This window comes from Carlito syrichta, unplaced genomic scaffold (genome assembly GCF_000164805.1).
Source record: "Carlito syrichta isolate Samal-C Ts95f unplaced genomic scaffold, Tarsius_syrichta-2.0.1 Scaffold304682, whole genome shotgun sequence".
In the NCBI taxonomy this organism is placed as follows: domain Eukaryota; kingdom Metazoa; phylum Chordata; class Mammalia; order Primates; family Tarsiidae; genus Carlito; species Carlito syrichta.
This window is the reverse complement of record NW_007248778.1, coordinates 134,765-157,336: the sequence shown is the minus strand read 5'-3', so window position 1 is coordinate 157,336 and position 22,572 is coordinate 134,765. Positions and strand designations below refer to the sequence as shown.

Genomic DNA, 22,572 nt, shown 5'->3' with positions numbered 1-22,572 from the left:
GGGGGACAGAGTGAGACTCCAATTCAAAACAAAAACTAAAAACAAAATACCATCAATGCTAGTGTTTAGCTAATGAATATTATTTGTCAAGCACTATTTTAAATCTCTTTAAGATTTGAATACATTGGAGCCTCATAACCAGCCTAGGATGCAGATACTATTATGATTATGCCCGTTGTACAGATGAGGCAACTGTGGTTGGGCTGCCAACATAAAACCACACTCTGTAAGCATAAAAATACAACTGTATTTTTTAATTCTAGAAATGTACATATGTTGGAATGTTGTGAAGCATTTGTATTGATCCCCTCATAGTTGTAAAATATGCCACAGAAGGTTGGATTTGGTCACCCACTCTCTGATAACGAACCTGCTGACCGTATAGCTTATTGTAATTAACACAAAATATCAAATCTGTGGTTTCTTTTTATGAGCTGCCATGGCTTAGCTACTTTCTTTGCAATCAGATCAAGTGGGAAAACTGATCTTATCCCCTATGGCTCTGCCCGATAAAAAGACAATTATTGTTGAGCAAATTGAGGCATAAAGAAACCAAGCAGTTCTTTTTCATCATCCCTAGGACGCTGTTATTACCTCTGACTCAGTTATGCTGTCTGCCAAGGACAATTGCTCTTCTGGTTTTATTGAGTTGGTGTCTCACTTTCTTGCCCAGGCTGGAGTGCATGCAGTGGTACACTCATGGCCACCACAGCCTCTGGGCTCTGGCAATCCTGCCTCAGCCTTCCAAGTAGCTGGAACTACAGGCATGCACCACCATGCCCGATTAATTTTTTTGATTTATTGTAGAGACAAATTTTCACCAAGTTGCCTAGGCTGTTCTCGAACCCCTGAGCTCAGTCTTCTTTAGTTACTTGAAGTGCAGTGGCCCAAATATGATTTTGAAGTAGGAAGCACAGGGCTACAAGCCAAGTCATGTAGTATAATGTCACATAATGACTCCTTAGACTTGGTTTCCTTATCTGTGAAATGAGGAAAATGACTGCCTCTGTATCATAGAGTTGTTTTAAGTGTTGAATGAGGGAAGACTTATGGAACCTGGTTTATAGCAAGTGTGCATTACACAGTTACTATAATTATTATTTTTATATTATTATATAGCCAACTTAAGTTGGCTCTCTTAAAAATCCATTCAATCGAAAGCAACTAGGTCAAAATTTGTAAATTTGTTTGCTCTTTTATTCTTCCGTCAATAAGTGCTGGGTCTTAGGCAAGCTTTAGTCTTTCATGTTATACTTTGAAAAAAATCATGTTTATGCTGGGTGCTGTGGCTCACGCCTGTAATCTCAGTCCTTTGGCAGATTGCTTGAGGCCAGGAGTTTGAGACCAGCCTGGGCAACATAACGAGACCCCCGTTTCTACTAAAACAATTAAAAAAATTAGTTAGGCATGGTGGCATGTGCCTGTAGTCCCAGCTACTTGGGAGGCTAGGTGGGAGGATCGCTTAAGCCCAAGGAGTTGGAGGCTACAGTGAGCTATGATTGTGCTACCACACTCCAGTGATACTTGGCAACAGAGCGAGATCTTGTCTCAAAAAAAATCATGTTTAAATCTTTGAGATGTATCTTCAGAAGTAGTCCCTAAAAGAGATATTTTAAGTAAGGAAATTTATGGAAAAAGATGTATTGTTCTCTAAATAAATTTAAATAACTCCTCTACTGTGGTTCTAACTCAGGTCTGGAGTTGTCATTTCTCTCTGTTGGATGGCCACGATGGCCATACACTGCAGAAAGAATAACTAGCCTGCTATTTAAGGCTGCCTCTACCCTCTGGCCTGTTTTTTCTTACGCCCTTCCCTCCTGCCTACTGACCTGTTTCTCCAAACTCATTTTCCTTTTGTGTTGCTTGAGAGGACCCCATGCTATATTGTCACTGTTTTACCTCCTCTTCATTGAATTTCATCTTAGGGCCAAAGGATGCCTTCTACAAGGTTGATTCTTCCCAAGGGGCATAGCTAGCTATGATGGGCACAGTCAGCAGGGACCTGGGAGCCACTGGTATCAGACTACCTTAATACCATGAATGTTGGCATCCTTTACTTTCCCATCAAGTCCTCTTCACCTATTTATTGTTAATTGGGAAAAACAACATAAGAAATACAAATTTCAAAAGGAAAAACGACACCCCAAATCTCACCATTAGAACAAATTTCACTTCCACGCATTATCTCAAAGGCTTTGTTCTTGTGACTATATATGTACATATATATGAGGGGAACTCAAGATACCAGGAATTTACTATAGAAAAATTGATTGTATATTTGCTCTTACATGTTTAAACTTCAGTCACCTTCAAAGGACTGTTTGATGCAATACACCTAATCAAGATGCTTTCCTCCACTACTCAAAACAGTTTTGAACTCATCAATTTTGATCCCTTTTAGTGCTTCTGCTGTTTTTTGTTTCACCTCTGCCACATCAGCAAAACATTTCCCTTTGATAACTTTTTCATTGGGAAACAAAACAAAAAAGTTGCTGGGGTGAGATTGGTTGAATAGGCAGGGTGGGAGATGAGGTCATGGCATTTTTGGTCAAAAACTTCTGAACGCTCAACGTGGGCAGGTGCATTGTCATGGTAGAAGAACCACTTATGTGTGTGCCAAAACTTGGGACATTTCTTCCACCAGTTGTGATGTAACCTATTCAAAACTTCCAGATAAAAACTAGAGGAACAAATTCTGAGAGCCCTCCAAAAGATAATTCCAGTTTTTTTGGAGTCTCCTCTCGTATCTAAGTTGCACTTATGGTGGAGACATACTTATTATTTATTACCTTTTTATTGTTACATCCTATTGTTTCCATGTTTCTGCATAATTGCTATGATTATTCAGCATCTGGACATTGGCCACACATGAATCACCATTGCCAGATGACAGTTCTACCCAGCTGAATAAGACTTTTCTGCTCCACACTTCTTTCCTTACTGCAACCCTTGAAAAGACAGAGAAGGGCAGCGAAAGAAAAATCCTACAGGAGCTGACTATATCCGTCTCATCCACTCCATCATATCTGTCTTCAGTTAGACCTGGACTTGGAAGATACTCCAATACCAGACTGGCCCAGACATGTCTTGGGGAGTGAATGGACGGGAGAGAGGTCTGAATTATATTCCTCAGTTCATGGTACACTAGTATCATTAATTTGTGCAAACCCCTTTTTTGTTTCATGTATTTATGCATTTTTGTTCACACTCTCCACTCCCATTTCTCCCCATGGAAAACTATTTTAATGGGTTCCATATGTATTCCTTTTCTTGTGTGTTCTGGCAAACTTTTTATTATTGTTTTGGTGTGTGTATATTTTCCATTCATGTTAATAGTGCTGCATGAACTTGTTTCTTATTTATCATTGAGCATTGCTTTAAAGATTTGCTCATGTTTCTGTGTCATCTGTTGTGCCTAACTGCTGCATTAGGCTTTTTATACCCAAACATTGAGACAGTTTGTTAGTTCACAGTTTTCCTGAGTGTGAAAACTCTGTTTTGCCCCATATTTCATCCAAGGCAGAGAGAAAACAATTCCACAAAGTGTGTTTGAAGGCAGTTGTCTACTAAAAAATGCTCTCTTATAATTGTACACCTGTACACCATCAAGTCCAGTTATTTTAATTAATCAGTTACAAACATGTTCACTGGCACAGCAACACTTATGAACCGAAAACCTGTGATGTGCAAGATTCTGAATTTAAAGGATTTGGCGATAAATAGTGTAATAAACAAAAGGCAGTGTAAAATAAAGCTGTACTGGGAGGTACAGAATGTAAAAGCATGAAGGTTCAGGGGAAGGGAAGATAACTTCAACTAGGGTCATTAGGAGAATGAAGACGAAGAATTTGAGTTGGGACTTTGATGCATAAACAGGATCTTGATAGAACACAAAAGACAGTATAGTTGCAACAGAAGTAACTTGAGCAAAGTATAAGCAACTCAGAATGTGCAACGGGGACAGTGAGAAGGTGGCAAATAGAGTGGCAAGTAGAATCTTTTCTTTTTGTTTGAAGCAACTGATTGGTTTATCTTACTAAATGATTAGTGGTTTTCTTTTCTTTTTTTATTAAACATTTTTTTATTATAAAATTGTGGGATACAGTTAAGGGTTAGGTATACAAATGTGCATCGTTCAGGCACCCTTGTTAATAAAGGTGTCTCCCCAAGGTTTTCTTTAAGCAATCTGTCATCCTGATTGATGACTGATTCCCTGCTGATTAGATCCTTTGTTATTCTCAAACATCAAAATAAGGATGTAGTGGTGGAGATTTAATTTGGATGTCTTTTTTTTTTTTTTTAGTTTCTTTTTATTTATTGGTTTGTTTTTTAATTTTAAAGATGTGGAGTACAATTCAGGGTTAGGTATACAAATGTTCATTATGCAGAAACCCTTGTGATGAGGTGTGCCTCCTCTCCCCTGGCAGTTTCCCACTATTGCCAATCCCTTTCTTATGGTATTATGATAATTGTTTAAAGTCTGCTTATGAGTGAGAACATGTGGTACTCAGTTCTTTGTTTCTGTGATAGATCACTTGTATTATAGACTCTAAGTTCATCCAAGTTGCTGAGAAGTTCATAATTTTGTTCTTCTTTATGACTATATAATATTCCATCATGTATATGTATCACATTTTTAAAATCCAGTTCTCTTTCGATGGTCAGCAAGGTTAGTTCCATGTGTTCACTATTGTGAATAATGCTGCAATAAGCATACGTGTGCAGATATCTTTTTTAAAGAGTGATTTGAGTTCCTCTGGGTATATTCCTAGGAAGGGGATTGTGGGATCATATGGAAGGTCGATTAATAGATCTTTTAGGAATTGTCATGCTGTTTTTCACAGAGCTGTACTATTTTACACTACCACCAACAGTGTAGAAGTGTAGAGCACATTCTCTCCAGCATTTGTTGTTTTTTGAGTCAAGGACAACTTTTTTTCAGGTCTTCTTCTACTGTGGGTACTTTTTTGTCTTCTTAATAAATCCCACTTTCTCAAAAAAAAAATTTTGGGCAAGTCAGAAAGTATACATGTTCTGGTGTGTGGAAGGAACAAATATTCCTGCTTTGCATCTTTAAAGTGGCAATTTTCATATTTTTAGTCAATGACTCGGATCCTAACATGTTCCCTTATCATTTTATTATGTGTCTTTTGTAAGCTTTAGAACAATCCAAGTTCCTTTAAGCACTCTTTGCTTCATTATAGAACACTCTTATGCTATAACTGGGGTGAGGCTTGTCTGTGTGTATATGATGGGTTCGCTGTTTTTGTAGTATTTCCCCTGTAACCTAACTTGACGGGATGTTCCTAAGGCATTCAAGCTCTTTATCATGAACAGTGAAGCTCTGTGATGTGTATTAATGAACCCTAAACTTGAAAGTATCCTGCTCCTTCTTTGGCTCTTGCCCCTACCTTTCCTCAGGAATTAATTTTCATCTTAATTTATCTCTGGTGAAACACCTGATAGCCAGAGCTGTACACCTTAGTGTCATCTCAGACTACTACATATGACTGTGGAGGGAGCACCATGTAAATTTGAGTTGTTTTGGGAATTTAACGTTAACAGTATTTGCAGGGTGTAAAAGACCTCTAAACTTCAAGTCAGCAGTGGAATTTTGCAATCAAAAAGCTAGACTCTAAGTTCCAAATGGAAGTGGGTTTGCTTTGTTACAGACTCAGCTTGGATCTGTCTCAGTTTTCGTCTGTGTCTCCTTTTCTTTCAGAGCATTTTCTTAAGACCTTGCCGGAATACCACATGGTAGGTCCTGTCCAAGTAGATGCCCGAGGGCATTTTTTGTCATATGGCTTGCACCATTCTATCATGAGCAGCAGGAGGAAGAGAGATTTGGATGGCTCGGAGGACCGGGTGTACTACAGGATTTCTCATGAAGAGAAGGACCTGTTTTTCAACTTGACTGTCAATCGAGGATTTCTTTCCAATAGCTACATCGTGGAGAAGAGATATGGAAACCTCTCGAATGTAAAGATGATGGAGTCCTCTGTCCCCCACTGCCATCTCAGGGGTGCAGTTCTGCAGCAGGGCACCAGAGTCGGGACGGCAGCCCTCAGTGCCTGCCATGGACTGGTGAGTGTGTTATCTCCCTTCTCTGCCACAGGTCCCTAGAGTCTCTGCCTGTCATCCAGCTACTAACAGATTCACAGAAGCATTGACATGTGGGAGTTGAACCCCTGTGATGTGCTGATCCTGGCCTCTAAAGTGGTTGGGGAGAATGCATATAGTAAATAAAAGATCAATTTGGAAGGTACAGAGAATAAGGCACTGAGAGCTTAGAGGAGGCAGAGAGGAGAGAACTCCAGCCGCAAATGTTGGGGCGGGAGAGGGAAGAAGAGGGAGGATTTGAATTGGCTTTTCAACCTCTGAGGCAGCTCTGAGTGTACTGTTGACTGACTGGCCAGCCAGCATATTTTGAGTTAGCAAAACCTGGATTTGGACTGAGTGAGAGTCTTACTTGTGGTGATGGTGATATCAGCAGCTGCTATGGTGTAATAGTTGACTGTGTACTTCCTAAGACCCCTGGCAGCAGCAAACACAAAACCACCCCCATTTGAGGGTGGTTTTCATGAGGGACCTCGGGCTGTCATTTGATCCTTTTGTGCTTCTGTTTTCTCATCTGTAAAATGAAGATGATGATAATACGTGCCTCATGGAGCAAGGTTTGTCAGACTATAATCCACAGGCCTCTTGTTTTTATAAACACATTTTTATGGAAAGACAGATATGCCCATGTGTTTCCATTTTGTCTATAGCTGCTTTTGAACCACAACAGCAGAACTGAATAGTTGGATGGGGACTTGTATGGCCTGCGAACCCGGCAATATATGTCATTTGGTCTTCACAGAAGAAGTTTGCTGATTTCTGTAATAGAGTATTGTGAAGATTAAATGTGTATGTATATGTGTGTGTATATATACACATTTATTTAATATATATGTATATATACACATTCTTTAATCTTCATAATACAGACATACAATCTGCATGATACATATAATCTGCACAATACATACATAAATACATACAACCTACATAATACATACCCTCTACACAATACAGATATAAATCTTAGAAGAGTACTTAATAAATAATAAACACTCAATGACTATCGGCTCCTGTTATTATTTTTTTATTATTCTAATATGCCAGGAACTGAAATATATAACGTATGGTTTATGATGCGGTTTGTATATTGTGCCTTCTCCCCTTTTTAGCAGACGAGGAAGCTTGGAGGTATAGAATAACTTCACTGTACATGTTAATTTGAGTCTGAGTCTTTCTACTATTTTTTTTTTATTTGGAGTGTCACTCCGTCGCCCAGACTGGAGTGCGAGTCTTTCTACTATTTTATGTTACATGTCAAAATGTGACCTAGCTTATTTTTCAAATTTCAGTTCTGTATTTTTTTTAAGTGTGGTCCTTTTGTTTCCCCTTACTTCTAGCAGCAGCAATGGTGACCGCCCAACTAGCAAACTGCATGGCAAACAGTGGTTAGGAATTCTGTTGAGATTTTTTGAGATTTTTCTCATGTTTGAATAGGAGGCAGTGCTTAGGGAGTGACTGCAGAGGGAATCACTTTCCAGAGCTTTGAAGGCGGTTGTGGGGGAATCCAGGTTATTTACCTTGGAGTCTGCACCAGGACTGGTTTGTTGAGCAAAACTGCTAGTGGCGTTGTCATTCCTATAGAAGGTGCATGTTGTGAATCCTCTCATTGTAACTGCCATTTTGCTAAGAATTTCTGTTTCTTGTAATTGAGGACTCTGCTTACCTTGTATCTGTACAGTTTGGCTTTGCTGGAATACTGCAAGAAAAGTCCATGTAAACATTTTATAGCAGTTTAACTTTTTTCGAGGGACCTTGGGATGAATTGCTTTGCCATTTTCTATAAATCCCGATTTTCACATGTAGGCATTTATCATTTCCCTCTCTTTAGATCATAACACAAAATCAAGAATGGTGCCCTGTCTTTTTTCTGCCTCTCTCTGGGCCCCATACAGTGCTTGGTGGAACTGGGGGACATGTCCTGGCTCCATGGTGCTCATTCTGGGTTCACATCACATCTTCCCTTTGCAATCCTGGCTCTCATTTCTATGAGACAACCCTGGAAGCATCAGTGGCACCTGATGCTCTATGGTCAAGAGAAAAGAAGAAAGAGCCTCTGACATCAAAAGAGCCCCTGGCAGTGAAATATTATCATGCTTGTAAAGGCTAGAAGGTTTAAACACAGTGCATTTCTGTGGGCTGGAGCAGTGTGGTCTGTGGATCTGCAGAATCATTATCAACTTGGGAGCTCATTACAAAGACAAACCCATGGGCTTCACTCTAGATCTAGTGCAACAGAATCTCTAGGGATGGGCAGAAACCTGTGTGTGCATGCGTGCATGCATGCGTGTGTGTGTGTGTGTGTGTGTGTGTGTGTGTGTGTGTGTATTTGCGGCTTGATTGAGATATAATTCACATATGTACAGTTCATACACTTAAAGTATACTCGTACAATTCAATAGCCTTAAATGTATTCAGCAGCTTTAAATGTATTCAGAGTTGTATGACCATCACTATATATTTTAGAACATTCTTATTAGCCCCAAAAGAAACCTGTAGCCCTTCCCAATCCCCCCATCTCTCCCTCTGTCCTAGGGAACCACTAATCTACTTTCTGTCTCTATAGATTTGTCTGTTTGAAGCTATGTTGTAATAAACTCTCCAGGAGATTCTGATGCCCACTGAAGTTTGAGAAGCCCTGGAGTAGAATGGTTGTTCTTAACCTTGGCTCAACACTAGGATCACCTAGCAAGCTTTAAAAATGGATCCATGCTTCAAGCCCCAGATGTTCTTATTTAGTTGGTTTGAGGGTGTAGCCTAGGCATTAGCATTTTTAAAAGCTCCATAGGAGAGTCTAACATGCAGTAGATGTTGCCAGCCATTGCATTAGGGAAAATGAGTGTTAATTGGTGGTATTGGCCAATATTACTCTAAAGTGGCAGTCCTCCGCAGGTGATTCTAACGAGCAACCAAGGGCGTACAACCAAATTGTTCCCTACTTTCATTCTGTGCTTTCTAAGGGGAATTGCGTACTATTTAGCATTATTCCCAGCTTGGAAATAGAATACGAGACTGTTTCAATTTCACATGGCCCTACGGAGCAGTGAATACCATCATGTGGGCATTTTCAGATTCAGATTCCAGATTCCTATGGAGTACAGAAGTACAAAGTGGCAGTTAAGATGATGGAAAATTTTTACATCTAAATCACTGAATGATTTTTACCATCAGAAAAGCTCCACTAGGATTATTTTGGAGGTTTTACACAAAATTGGACATTTAATGGATGGCTATAAAAAGGTACCAAAAGCCAAGAGAGTTTCTTTCCTTTCTGTGAACACACCACTTGGCTGGCTTCAAGTTCATTTGCTCATGCGCCCAAATTTGCCAATATCCACCTAGAGTGGTGCTAGTCAAAAAGATAGTGGTGGGACCTATATCTGACTTCTAAAAGCGTATTTGGGGGTCTGACCTCCAGTATTGTTCCTCTTCTTTTCTCTCAGGGATGACCCTGTACTCAGATTCGCAGGATGGCAGGCCTAGGGCATGCAGGCTTCAAGACCCTCATTACTTCTAGAGGCAGTGGTAGCATTTGGGAAGTTTTGTGAAGGAGACACTTTAATGTGGACCGGGGCATCTGCCTCTTTTTCCTGGGGTACATGCCTGGCATATTCGTTGGTTCAAATATAGTTTTTGGATTAAGATGTTGAAGGCTGTGTTTTCTGGAAATTGTCTATGATTTGAGGCTCATTTAGTCTTTCCTGGAGTGGACCCAGATTGTTTTAAACTAAAGACCCTAGAAAAGTCACCTAGGAAAGCTGTGGGACAACCTCCTTCCTTCACTTAATGTCTTCTCACATGACCCCAGTCCCTGTCCTCTTGGAGACTGTGTCCAGACTTAGTTAGTCCATGTCCCCAGCTCAGCAGCTCTCCTCTGTCATCTCCACCATCTTCATCACCCTTTCCCATCAACATTTCCATAACTTTGAAATTATGGAATTTGTTTATTTATGAACGGTTTAGTTGATTTGTTCCACTCTCAGTTTTTTTGATGGAGAAATTGTATTCTTTAATCAGTTAGTCTCTGAATTCATCCTCAGCAGGAGTGAGAATCCCAACGGGGGTAGTTTGGGGGTTGCTGCTGACAGGGGCCTTATAGGATTGGTTCCAGGAAAGTTTGTTGTTAGTGTTTCAGTTCAGATTTCTGCACTGGGAGGACAGTACAAAATCTGAGACTCCACACTCATGCATGATACAGGATTGGGATTCTGATTTTTTAATAAGGGTCTTATCTAAGCACTCACCCTCTAGACTTTGTACCAGGGTCATTAAACAAATAATTTTAATTCCTGTTCACAGGGCATTATTTAATTCCTATTCACAGCATTTATTAGCTCAGGCTTTAGTTAAGTGCCTATAGTTCTTGGCTCTATCACCCAACCCTCAACTCCTACCCCTGCTGGGACATTTCATTGTGTTCTTAATCTAAATAGCTGGTAATGGGTCCCTCAAGGGCTGTCCAGCTACAACTCCCACTTGATTCTCTGGCCTTAAGTGTCCCTTTCTTTTTTGGTACATTGAAATTTTATTTTTTGCTTTGAACTCACATATGGATTAAATTTTTGAAAGAAGATATATAACTTGATTCGATGTACATATATATATATACTGAAATACTCACTTATAATCAAGTTAATTAACATATCTATCACCTCATATAGTTACCATTTTCTTTCTTTTCTTTTTTTTGTGATGAGAGCACTGGAAATCTATTCTCTTAGCAAATTTCAAATGTACAATACAGTGTTGTCAACTATAGTCAAATTGTTGTACTTTAGATTTCCAGAATTTAATCCTTCTATATAACTGATACTTTGCACCTTTTGTGCAACATCTCCCCATTTCCTCCTCCCACCAGCCTCTGGCAATAACTGTTCTCTGCCTCTATGAGTTTGACTATTCCACATATAAGGGAGATCATGCAGTATTTGTCTTTTTTGCATCTGGCTTATTTCACTTAATATAATGTTCTCTAGGTTAATCTATGCTGTAACAAATGACAGAATTTCCTTCTTTTTTTAAGGCTAGATAATATACTATTCTCTGTCATACAATCATATATATTTATATATATATACACATATACAATTTATATAAACATGTATAATATATGTGTGCACATATATGAATATATTATGGGATGCCAAAAAAAGTATTCACATTTTAAGAGAAGTTAACTATGCATTGCTTTTTGAAGTTGAATTAAATTGCATTACGGTAGCAATGTGTAGTATGACATTTGTTCAACCATGCTTCCACTATTTTCTTTGATTATCCTGCCTAATGCTTGGTGACCTTAGCATTTATTTGATTAACACCATCTTTTTAGTAAACTTCATACTTAAAATGTGTATGCATTTTTTGGGCACTTCACATATATAAAATTTATATATATGTATATAACTAAAATTTTATGTGTGTATACATACCTTTTATGTAACATTTTCTTTATACATTCATCCCCAGATGGATTTTTAGGTTATTTCGATATCTTGGTTGTTGTTCTGCAATGAGCATGGGAGCAATCACAGATCCTTTGAATGAATAACCAGAAATGGAATTGCTAGGTCATATGGTAATTGTATTTTCAGTTTTTGAGGAATCTTCTACTGTTTTCTATAATGGCTATACCAATCTATCTCTGGTCTTTTTGGTAACAGCCATTCTAATGGGTGTGAGAAGATAACTAGTGGCTTTGACTTGTATTTCCCTGATATTTAGTGAAATTTTGTACTTGTATTTCCCTGATATTTAGTGAAATATACCTATTGGCCATTTGAATGCTTTAAAAAATATTTATATCAATATTTTTTATTTTGATATTGTGGGGTACAGTTAAGGGTTAGGTATACAAATATGCTTCGTTCAGGCACCCTTGTTAATAAGGGGTGTTTCCCCGTCCCCAGACAGATATTACTACCATTAATCCCACCTCCCTTCCCCTACTTCCCATGGTTTCCCACCACTGTCAGTCCTCTTCTTATAGTATTACGATGGATGTTCAAGGTCCACTATATGAGTGAGAACATGTGATACTCAGATCTTTGTTTCTGTGAGCGGTCACTCAGTATTATAGACTCTAGTTCCATCCAGGTTGCTGCAAAATTCATGATTTTGTTCTTTTTTATGGCTGTGTAGCATTCCATCATGTATATGTACCACATTTTTAAAATCCAGTCCTCTTTTGATGGACAGCATGGTTGGTTCCAGGTTCTTGCTATTGTGAACAATGCTGCAATAAATATACATGTGCAGGTATCTTTTTCATAGAGTGATTTGAGTTCTTCAGGGTATATTCCCAGTAGGGGGATTGCAGGGTCATATGGGAGATCGATATTTAGAGCTTTTAGGAATTGCCACACTATTTTTCACAGAGGTTGCACTAGTTTACACTCCCACCAACAGTGTAGAAGTGTTCCCTTTTCACCATACCCTCTCCAGCAAATGTTATTTTTTGAGTTATTGATAATTGCCATTTTGACTGGAGTTAGGTGGTATCTCAGTGTGGTTTTGATTTGCATCTCCTTGATGATTAGTGAGGTTGAACATTTCTTCATGTGTCTGTTGGCTGCTTGGATGTCTTCCTTTAAAAAGTGTCTGTTCATATCTTTTACCCACTTTATAATGGGGTTGTTTGTTTTTTTCTTTTCAGCACATTTGAGTTCCTTGAAGATCCAAGATATTAAGCCTTTGTTGGACTTGGAGTTGACAAATACTTTTTCCCAGTCTGTGGGCTGTCTCCCTGCTCTCTTGATGGTTTCTTTGGTTTTGCAGAAGCTTGTCAGTTTAAAAGGTCCCACTTGTCTATCTTATCTCATATGGCCTGTGGGTTTTGGGTTTTGTTCAGGAATTGGATGCCAGTTCCAATTTCCATAAGGGTATGTCCTGCATTTTCTAAGGTTCTTATGGTTTTAGGTTTTACATTTAGGTCTCTAATCCATTTAGAGTTAATTTTTGTGTATGGGGACAGATAGGAGTCTTGTTTGAGTATTCTGCCTGTGGTCAGCCAGTTTTCCCAGTACCATTTACTGAATAGGTTCTCCTCTCCCCAGTGGTAGGTGGTGGAGGCTTTGTCAAAGATAAGTTGGTTGAGAAATTGAGGTTTTGCTTCTGGAATCTCAATTCTATTCCATTGGTCTATATGCCTGTTCCTATACCAATACCAAGCTGTTTTGATGATTGTAGCTTTACAGTAAAGTTTGAAGTCTGGTAATGTGATACCATCTGCTTTGTTTTTTTTTCGCTGAGGATTGTTCTGGCTATTCTTGGTCATTTGTGTTTCCATATGAATTCCTGTATTGTTTTTTCTAGGTCTGAGAAGAATGTTGCAGGTAATTTGATGGGTATTGCATTAAATCTGTAGATTGCCTTAGGTAGGATGGACATCTTCACAATATTGATTCTTCCAATCCATGAGCATGGGATATTTTTCCACTTGTTTGTGTCATCTTTGATTTCTTTGAGCAGTGTTTTGTAGTTTTCATTGTAAAGGCTTTCACGTTTCTGGTTAGGAAGATGCCAAGATATTTCATTTTTTTTTGTGGCTATTGTGAATGGAATTGTGTTTTTTATTTGGGTTTCTGTTTGTTTATTATTGGTGTAAAGAAATGCGATTGTCTTTTGCACATTTATTTTATATCCGAGACTTTGCCAAAGTCCTTTATCAGTGTAAGGAGGTTTTTGACAGATTCTCTTGTGTTTTCAAGGTACACAATCATGTCATCTGCAAAGAGAGATAACCTGACTTCCTCTTTTCCTATTTGGATACCCCTGAATGCCTTCTCTTCTCTGATTGCTCTAGTCAGGACTTCCAATACTATATTGAACAGGAGGGGTGAGAGTGGGCATCCTGTCTTGTTCCAGTTTTCAGGGGAAATGTTTCCAGTTTTTGTCCGTTTAGGAGTATACTGGCTGTGGGTTTCTCGTGATGGCTTTTACTATTTTGAGGTATGTTCCCCATATGTCTAGATGTTCAAGGGTTTTTATCAAGAAAGAGTGTTGGATTTTATCAGAAACATCTAATGATATAATCATGTGGTTTTGTTTTGACATCTGTTGATGTATTTAATTACATTTATGGTTTTACGAATGTTGAACCAGTCTTGCATCCCAGGGATGAAGCCTACTTGGTCATGATGGTTGATTTTTGAGATGTGTTGTTGAATCTGGTTTGCTAGGATCTTGTTGATAATTTTAGCATCTATGTTCATCAAAGATATTGGCCTGTAGTTCTCTGTCTTTGTTGGGTCTTTACCTGGCTTGGGTATCAATGTGATGTTAGCTTCGTAAAATGATTTGGGGAGAGTTCCATCTTTCTCAGTCACCTGGAATACCTTCAGTAGGATTGGTATCAGCTCCTCCTTAAATGTCTTGTAGAATTCTGCTGCCGGTCTCGGTGGCTCAGCCTGTAATCCCACGCCTTGGGAGGCTGAGGTGAGTGGATTGCCTGAGCCCGTGGGTTCGAGACCCGCCTGGGCAGCGAGACCTAATCTCTACAATAAATCAAAAAATCAGCTGGGCGTGGTAGCGCGTGCCTGTAATTCCGGCTACTCGGAAGGCTGAGGCTGAAGGATCGCTGGAACCCAGCAGGTCGAGGCTGTGGTGGCCGGGAGCAACCACTGCACTCCAGTCTGGGTGACAGAGTGAAACTCCAACTCAAAAAAAAAAAAAAAAAAAGAATTCTGCTGGAAAGTCATCTGGTCCAGGACTTTTTTTGGTGGGTAGTTTTCTTATTACATAGTCAATTTCCTTGATTGTTATTGGTCTATTTAGGGTCTCAATTTCTTCTTGTTTCAACCTAGGCAGGTTGTGTGATGTCAGAAAGTCCTCCATTTCCTTAAGGTTTTCAAGTTTGTTTCCATACAAGTGTACATAGTAGTCTCTAATAATCTTTTGTATTTCTTCAGGGTCATATGTGACTTCATCTTTTGTGTTTCTGATTGTGTTTATCTGGGCTTTTTCTCTCTTTTTCTTGGCCATTTGAATGCTTTTTTTTTTTTTAAAGAAAGTCCCCAGTTTCTTTGCCCATTTTACTTTTTAAGTTAGAGATGAAGTCCTGCTGTGTTGCCCAGACTGGACTCAAACTTTTGGGCTCAAGTGATCCTCCTGCCTCAGCCTCCTGTGTAATTTGTTCTACTGGTATGTACCCAGCTGCTATTTTTTCTGAAGCATGTAACTCTTTCAATTTCATCTTCCTCCCCTTCATGGCTTCTTGCAAATTTCACAAATATGTGTGACTGCTGGAGTCACTGAGCTCCCTACCTTTGGGATTTGGCCTAGCTTTGTGGTCCCAGATGACAGTCACCCTAGGATGCAATAGTTTATCACCTGCATGTTTCCTGAGGCCTGAGTTATTCATTCTCAAACAGCAGTGCAGGGAGATGAGGTGTGTGTATGCATTAATCAACAGATCCTTTTCCATTGAGCTGCAGCAAGTCCTGACCAATTCTTGTTCCCAATCTCTCCTTTTTTTAAAAAAAAATTTAATTTTTTATTTTGAAGATGTGGGATACAATTCAGGGTTAGGTATATAAATGTTCATTATGGTACCCTTGTTGATGAGGTGTATCCCCCTCCCCTGGCAGTTTCTCACTACTGCCAATCCCTTTCTTATAGTATTACGATAGTTGCTCAAGGTTTGCTTATGAGTGAGAACATGTGGTACTCAGTTCTTTGTTTCTGTGATACCAATCTCTCCTTTGATGTGAAGTAAGGAACAAGTCTATGTCTATTTCCTGAAACTTTTGGGGTCATTGCTTCTGTTCTCCAGTGAATAACTGTTTGACCTGAAACACAAAAGAGGAGGCCTTCAAGAATACACAATTATGTAAAAACTCAGATATGTAGAGGAAAAACAAATATTCCATACAGATACTCAAAATTGCAGTGACACATTTCTGCTGAAATATAAACCCAGTAGTCATGTTTGAGGCAACATGCCCATTGTTTCCCTGTTTAGCCACCTTTATTTACATTGAGATGAAGAGGACTTTTATTTTTCTCACCAGAATAAATAGACTGTCTGCTCTGAAAAGAAATTTAATTCTCCAACTTTCAACATGTGGAGCACTATGGAGTTTTGGAATAGTTTTCCAGCTTCTAACCAGCAAGCTATTGATTTGTGCTAGGGGGTACTGTTACCATAATTTGAACTCTTTAAACTTTGTTAGATTCTAATCTCCAAAAATGCAAAGGTGACACATTCTCGGCATCTTGCTGCGTGAATGCAACAAATGAGGATTAGTGACAGTTAAAAATCTGTGCTATATGATGTGGCCTCTGTGGAGAGGGATGTGTTTCATTCTACATTACTCCCTCAAGTGCAGTTCAGCTCTTGGCCCAGATGGAACGGCCTGCTGTTTCCTTTTCTTTCTTTCTTTTTCTTTTTCTTTAAAAAAAATATTTATAAGGATTAGTATTTCATTGTATAAGTCATTTTAAATGTTAAATTTAGAACATTCTTCAGTGCCCCATGAATGTAACATTTTTATGTTTGTATGAATTTGTGTGACCACATGACAAGGCTACTTCATTAGCTTATGGATAAGTTTATTTTTGTAGAGAGGAAGTTAAGTAGATAGCAAGATTGTTTCTTTATATAATCTTTTTAAAAAAAGTTTTTTTATTTTTTTCAAGAAGTGTTGTACAGTTCACAACACTTCTTGAACTGTACACCTGGTCATTGTATAGGTGAAGTTTGGGCCTCCCCTTGGTCCCCACTTCACCTGGTTTGAGATCAGGTACCCTTATTGATGTTATGTGCCCCCCCTTGGCAGTTTCTGGCTTCTGCCAATCCCGTTCTTGTAGCATTATGGTAAGTGTTCAGGGTCCGTTTATGAGTGAGAACACGTGTTACTCAGTTCTTTATTTCTGTGATAGACCATTGAGTATTATAGACTCTAAATCCATCGTAGTTGCTGTGAAGTCCATAATTTTGTCCTTCTTTATGGCTACATAATATTCTGTTATGTATATGTACCACATTTTAAAAAATCCAGTCCAGTTTCAATGGGCAGTACAGTTGGTTCCCTGTTTCTGTTATTGTGAATAGTGCTGCAATACACATGCATATGCAGGTATCTTTTTTATAGAATGATTTGAGTTCCTTCGAGTATATTTGCAGAAAGGGGAATTGCCGGGTTGTATGGAAGGCTGATTTTTAGATTTTTTAGGAATCGCCACACTGTTTTCCACAGAGGTTGTATTAGTTTACACTCCTATCAACAGTGTAGAAGTGTTCCCTTTCCCCCACATTCTCTCCAGCATTTGTTGTTTTTTGAGTTTTTGATGATGGCCATCTTGGCTGGAGTTAGGTAGTATCTCAGTGTGGTTTTAAGTTGCATTTCTTTGATGATTAATGAGACTGACATCTTTTCATGTTTCTGTTGGCTGCTTGTATGTCTTCTTTTGAGAAGTCTAGTCCTATCTTTTGCTCACATTTTAATATGGATTGGTTGCTTTTTTCCTTTTGGCACATTTGAGTTGCTTTAGATCCTTTATGTTAGGCTTTTTTCAGGTATACAGTTGGCAAATATTTTTTCCCTGTCTTTGGGTTTCTCCCTGCTCTCTTGATGGTTTCTTTTGCTTTGCAGCTTTTCAGTTTGATGAGGTCCCACTTTTCTATCTTATCTCTTATGGCACAGGCATTTGGGGTTTTGACCAGGAATTGGTGATCTATTCCAATTTCCATAAGGGTGTCCCCTGCATTTTCTAATATTCTTATAGTTTAAGGTTTTACGTTTTGGTCTTTGATCCATTTGGAGTTGATTTTTGTGTATGGTGTTAAGTAGAGTTCCTGTTTCAATCTTCTGAATGTGGTAAGCCAGTTTTCTCAGTATCTTTGCTGAACAAGTTTCTCTTCTCCCCAGTGGTTGTAACTGGAGGCTTTGTTGAAGATGAGTTGGTTGAGAAACTGAGGTTTTGCTTCCGGAGTCTCTATCCTGTTCCACTGGTCAATTCCTTTTCCATACTGTCAGAGTGTGACCATTTCTGCCCTCTTGTTCTTGAACTCCAGCTGAAGCCTGGAGTGATGTAGCTGATGAACGGAATTCACTGGCAGAGTTGTGTGGGAAAATTTGCCCAGCGAGGTTTCTTGCCTTGCTTCCTGATCAGGAACTTCGTGTCTCATTGGCAGAAATCACTCACTCATTTGAGCTGTGGGATGCCTCCATGTCAGGGTTTGTTGTTCCTCACCAGAAGGAGGGAAATAAATGCTCTATTTATCCCCTAACACTGCTCCCAGGATGAGGCATTCTCTCTGACTCCTGACCTTTGGGGGTTGCCTGATAAGACCCATGCTTACTCAGACATGAGACTTTGGAATGGGGCCTCTGGCTGGCAGAAATTCCACCCCTTACTTTCACTTGTACTGCAGGCTCATAAATATGGGTGTTTGGTTGTCCTCTCTCCCATTTCATCTTTCTGCTTATTTTTTTACTTCATCAGGTTCATTTTGTGAGTTCCCATCGTGGTGGATTGGAGGTGGGAGGGGAGAGAACTGAAGAACCTATATTTGAAAAAGTAACATTTCCCCCCCTTTTTCTGGGCCTAAAATTAGCAGCCCCGCCTATAGTTCAGCGATGGTATAGGAGAAGGAATGAAGAATGACTTTCTGCTGTGACGGGGGAGAAAGAGGTTGATGCTCTATTTATAGATTAATGACTTGACTTAAGGATCCACACCAGTGTAGAACACAGATGTTACTTCCATCTCATGTATATCATGTTACTTCCATCTCATGTATATCTCTTTTCTGGAGAATTAACTTTGAATTTTGGTTCTGTGTTCTTTACAGAAACTGAAGACTAGGTACCCAGCGTCTCCCTCTAGATGTTCATGTGTTAATATTTCTTTCTTATTGTCCCAGCATGAATTACAGGTCTAGGGAGCTTAAATAATAGAGTGATCTAATTCATTTAAAAAATGTCTTCATTGACTTACAGATATTAATAAGAACTTTGAAAAATGGTCAAATAGGAGGTCCAGGTTTTTATGTTCTGTAATTAAAAAATGTTTTACCTGTTTTCTGTATGGCACAACTGATTTATTTTTAATCAGACAACCTATGTGGAGGCTTGACATATTTTTCACACAGAACAATTAGGGAGTCAGAGGAGCTGAATGCAGATCCTGGCCCATTCACTTACTAACTGTGTGATCTTAGACAAGACTTTGCTTCTTTGGCTCTGTTACTTTGGGTGAACTGGATCCTTGTACCCTGTGGGCCAGCAGGATGGGTATCATCTGGGAACTTGTTGAAAATGCAGATTCTGAGATCCTAATCCTGATCTGTTGAATCAGATCTAAATCTTAAAAAGATCCCCAGGTGATTTCTATGTGCATTAAAATTTGGGAAGCACTGACCCATTAAACCCAGAGACACTAATTCTATTTGAGTTCACCCTTTTATGTCTTGCCTCCTTGTGGCAAATTGTTTGCCTGAAAGCCTAATGATGCTTAAAAACAGTAGCAGGGAATGATGCTGCTCTAATCAATGTTGATGGGTAAAGGAGTGGAAGAGGAATCTTAGATAATGTAATTCAGAAAAAGACCGAGAAGATACATGGGAATTTGGAAACCAAAATAAGATGGGTCATTTGGCCAGAGTACCCATTCATTGTCATCCTTTTCTGCTCTTCTGTTCTCTGCAGTGTTTCGTTATGTTCAAATCCATGTTCTTGGCATGGAAGCTCTTACCAGAACAGCTGCTGGTTCCTCTCAGGTTCTTTAATTCTCATCTAACTGATGAGTGTGTCAAGCAATCATCTCTTGTTTTAGTATCATCTTAGCTGTTGAGAGGAACAGACTTTCTGGGCTCCTGAAGGGCTGGGACAGAAAATGACAACAAGTAATGTTTATGGTTTCATTCCCACATCAAGGAGGTGGGCCTTGTTGATGCTAACTTTGAGTTAAGACTAAGGAGACCTTGATGTTATAAATATTCCCTTATGAGATTGTTAAGTGTGGAGTTTTCCAAGATAGTAATCAAAGTTTGAGTATAAAAGGGCACTGGCAAAACAAGAATTAGGCTTCCTGTCAGTTTGGAAGGGCACCATCCTTGCAGACAGGGCTGAGGTTTGCAGTACTCCCTGGGACAACAGGGACAGGAGGCATAGCCTTTGCTCCTGGGCTGTGGCTACCTGACTTCTATTATATTCTGTATCCTTGACTAAGAATTTGGAGAAGGTATGCATGTGTTTCTCTTTCCATGTTGCCACAAACTATTAGTTAACACTGCAGCTGTCCTGTCTGTTTGCCTTTTTCATTGATTATACTTGGTTATTTGCTTTTAAGGCCTTTCAAATAGGCAAACACCAAAAAATCTGCTCAACACATAAAAAAATGACCCTCTCAGTTATTTTCCCAATGTTGAATATTGTTTGATTTGTTTATTTTCCTCCTTGAGATATTTCAAACATTTATTGGAAAAGAGTGACTTTCATACACTAGTGCTTTTTGCCAGACTGTTTCTCTAACTTGCAGACTGCACACTGCCAGTTAGACATTCCTTCATCATTCTGTAGTTAAATTGACTAGGAGGACAGTAAACTATTTTGAGAAACAGGTTTATCGGAGTATGAAATTTATAAACACTTTTATATCAAGCAGTCACATTTGATGTCACAGATCCCCCTTCTTCCCTTTATCCATCCACCCACAACTTACCCCAGCATTCTGTTTACAGGCAGATTTTTCTCTGATTTTTTTTTTTTCCTCATTTCATTTCTGCTTTGGCCCTAAGGAATGAGTCACGCAATTTTAAAATGCACAACTTCCCAGTCTCTTACTGGGTCATCAGATAACACTATCTTTCCTCCAAGCAGGACTTTTTTTTTTTTCCTAGCAAGCCTTTTTGAAATTTTTTTTAAAGCTTGCAACTAATTTTTTTCTTTTTCTGAGCCTTCAACATTCCCAACTCATCTCTAAGGACTGATTTTGTTTCCCTATTTGTGGGTTTCCTGGTCTTTCTCGTTGGCATTCCTTTTTTTCTTGCTCTTGCTTTGTTTTAGGTTTTTTTTTAAATTAAATTTTAAAGCACATTTGCAGAAGAAACACAGGAGGTTGAGCTGTCAGCTAAAATAAGGCCTAAGCTATCCCTAAGGATAGTCAATGGTTTCTTATCTTTTCCCACCTCAACGAGCTTGTTAAGGAAAGAACATGAGAAATAGGCTACTCATGGCAGAGCTTCCAGACAAGTCAGAGTTTATTGCAGGTAGAGGGGCAGGCTATGATGTGTGTGTGTGTGTGTGTGTGTGTGTGTGTGTGTGTGTGTGTTCGTAATAGGGGAAGAAAGGTAGCTAATGCGTAATGAATCCACAGAGAGATTTTGCCTGAACCTGTGGTGTGGGATAAAGGGATGAAATCTGTTAGAGTTAAACTGAGAAAGATGCACCCCTGATAATCATCTATTTGAAATTGTGTTGGAGCAGAGGGCACATCTAAAGTTGGAGGATGGATAGTGTGGGGGGACTGGGCAACAATTCAGTTTTCCTTCTGAGCAGACATTCCTTTTCATCTGGAAGGCTGTGATGACAGTTGCCTTGGCAATGACCGGGAATGATTTGAAATGTATTGGTAAATGCTTAATATCTTTCCTTTGGAAAGGATTCTCTCTTTTACTAGTTGATTCTGCTACTTCAACTAGTTAATTAAACTGTGTTGATAAAGAGATTCAAGTTTGAAAAATAGACTTTTCTTCCTTTTTTGCTTTTATTTCTAACTTAGTCCATTGTGATTTAGGCTTAAGATTTCCAAAGAGTATTTTGTTATTCAGAAGTATTGGACTTGGAATTGGGAGACCTAAACTTTACGTCTGATGCTCCTATTGGGCTGGAAGCTCTAAGGGAAGTCCCTTAACACTCAAGATTCCACGCCAATGAAGGCTAAATAGTTTCTGAGATCTCATAGAACTCAGAAACTCTGACCAAGGCACATATACTCTTGTGGTGATGTATGAAAAAATAGGTATATTGTTGTTTGTTTGTTTTATTGGTGAGTGGGCACAAACCTGTCTTGGAAAACTGAATCTAAAAAACTCAAAAGTTAAAAAATGTTATAGTGAGAAATAATGCCCAAGTTGTACCCAACGTAGATAATTACACTTAACATTTTCTGTGCTGTGGGAAGGGATGTTGGCAGGACAGTGCTGGAGCCAGAACTATTCCTGTGATGAAAAACCACTTGGATGAAGGAGGCCTACGGTGGTAAGACACTGTTGAGTTCTTGAGGTAGGCAGATTTCAGTCATTAGCTTTGTAACTTTGGGCACATTATCTCTGAGATTGTAAAAGAGGCTAACAATATCGATTCATTGGCTGGTTGAAGGAGTGCTTGAGATAGTAGATGTGTAATACTTAGCATAGTGCCACACCAGAAACTCCTGTAAAAGGGAACAAAGCTTCCCAGAAGCCATTGTGAGCAGCTTGCCCTGAGATCTGATTAACCCTCTATCCTCATC

General features: G+C 39.1%; 1 protein-coding gene across 1 annotated transcript in view; it reads left to right on the top strand.

Annotated features, from left to right (window-relative positions):
• Positions 1 to 22,572, top strand: part of ADAMTS12 (ADAM metallopeptidase with thrombospondin type 1 motif 12) — a 153,985-nt gene that overhangs the window by 4,574 nt on the left and 126,839 nt on the right. The window contains exon 2 of the mRNA XM_008060631.1: positions 5,723 to 6,084. Coding sequence (XP_008058822.1) covers positions 5,723 to 6,084 — 362 coding nt within the window. The remainder of the gene's footprint in view (positions 1 to 5,722; positions 6,085 to 22,572) is intronic.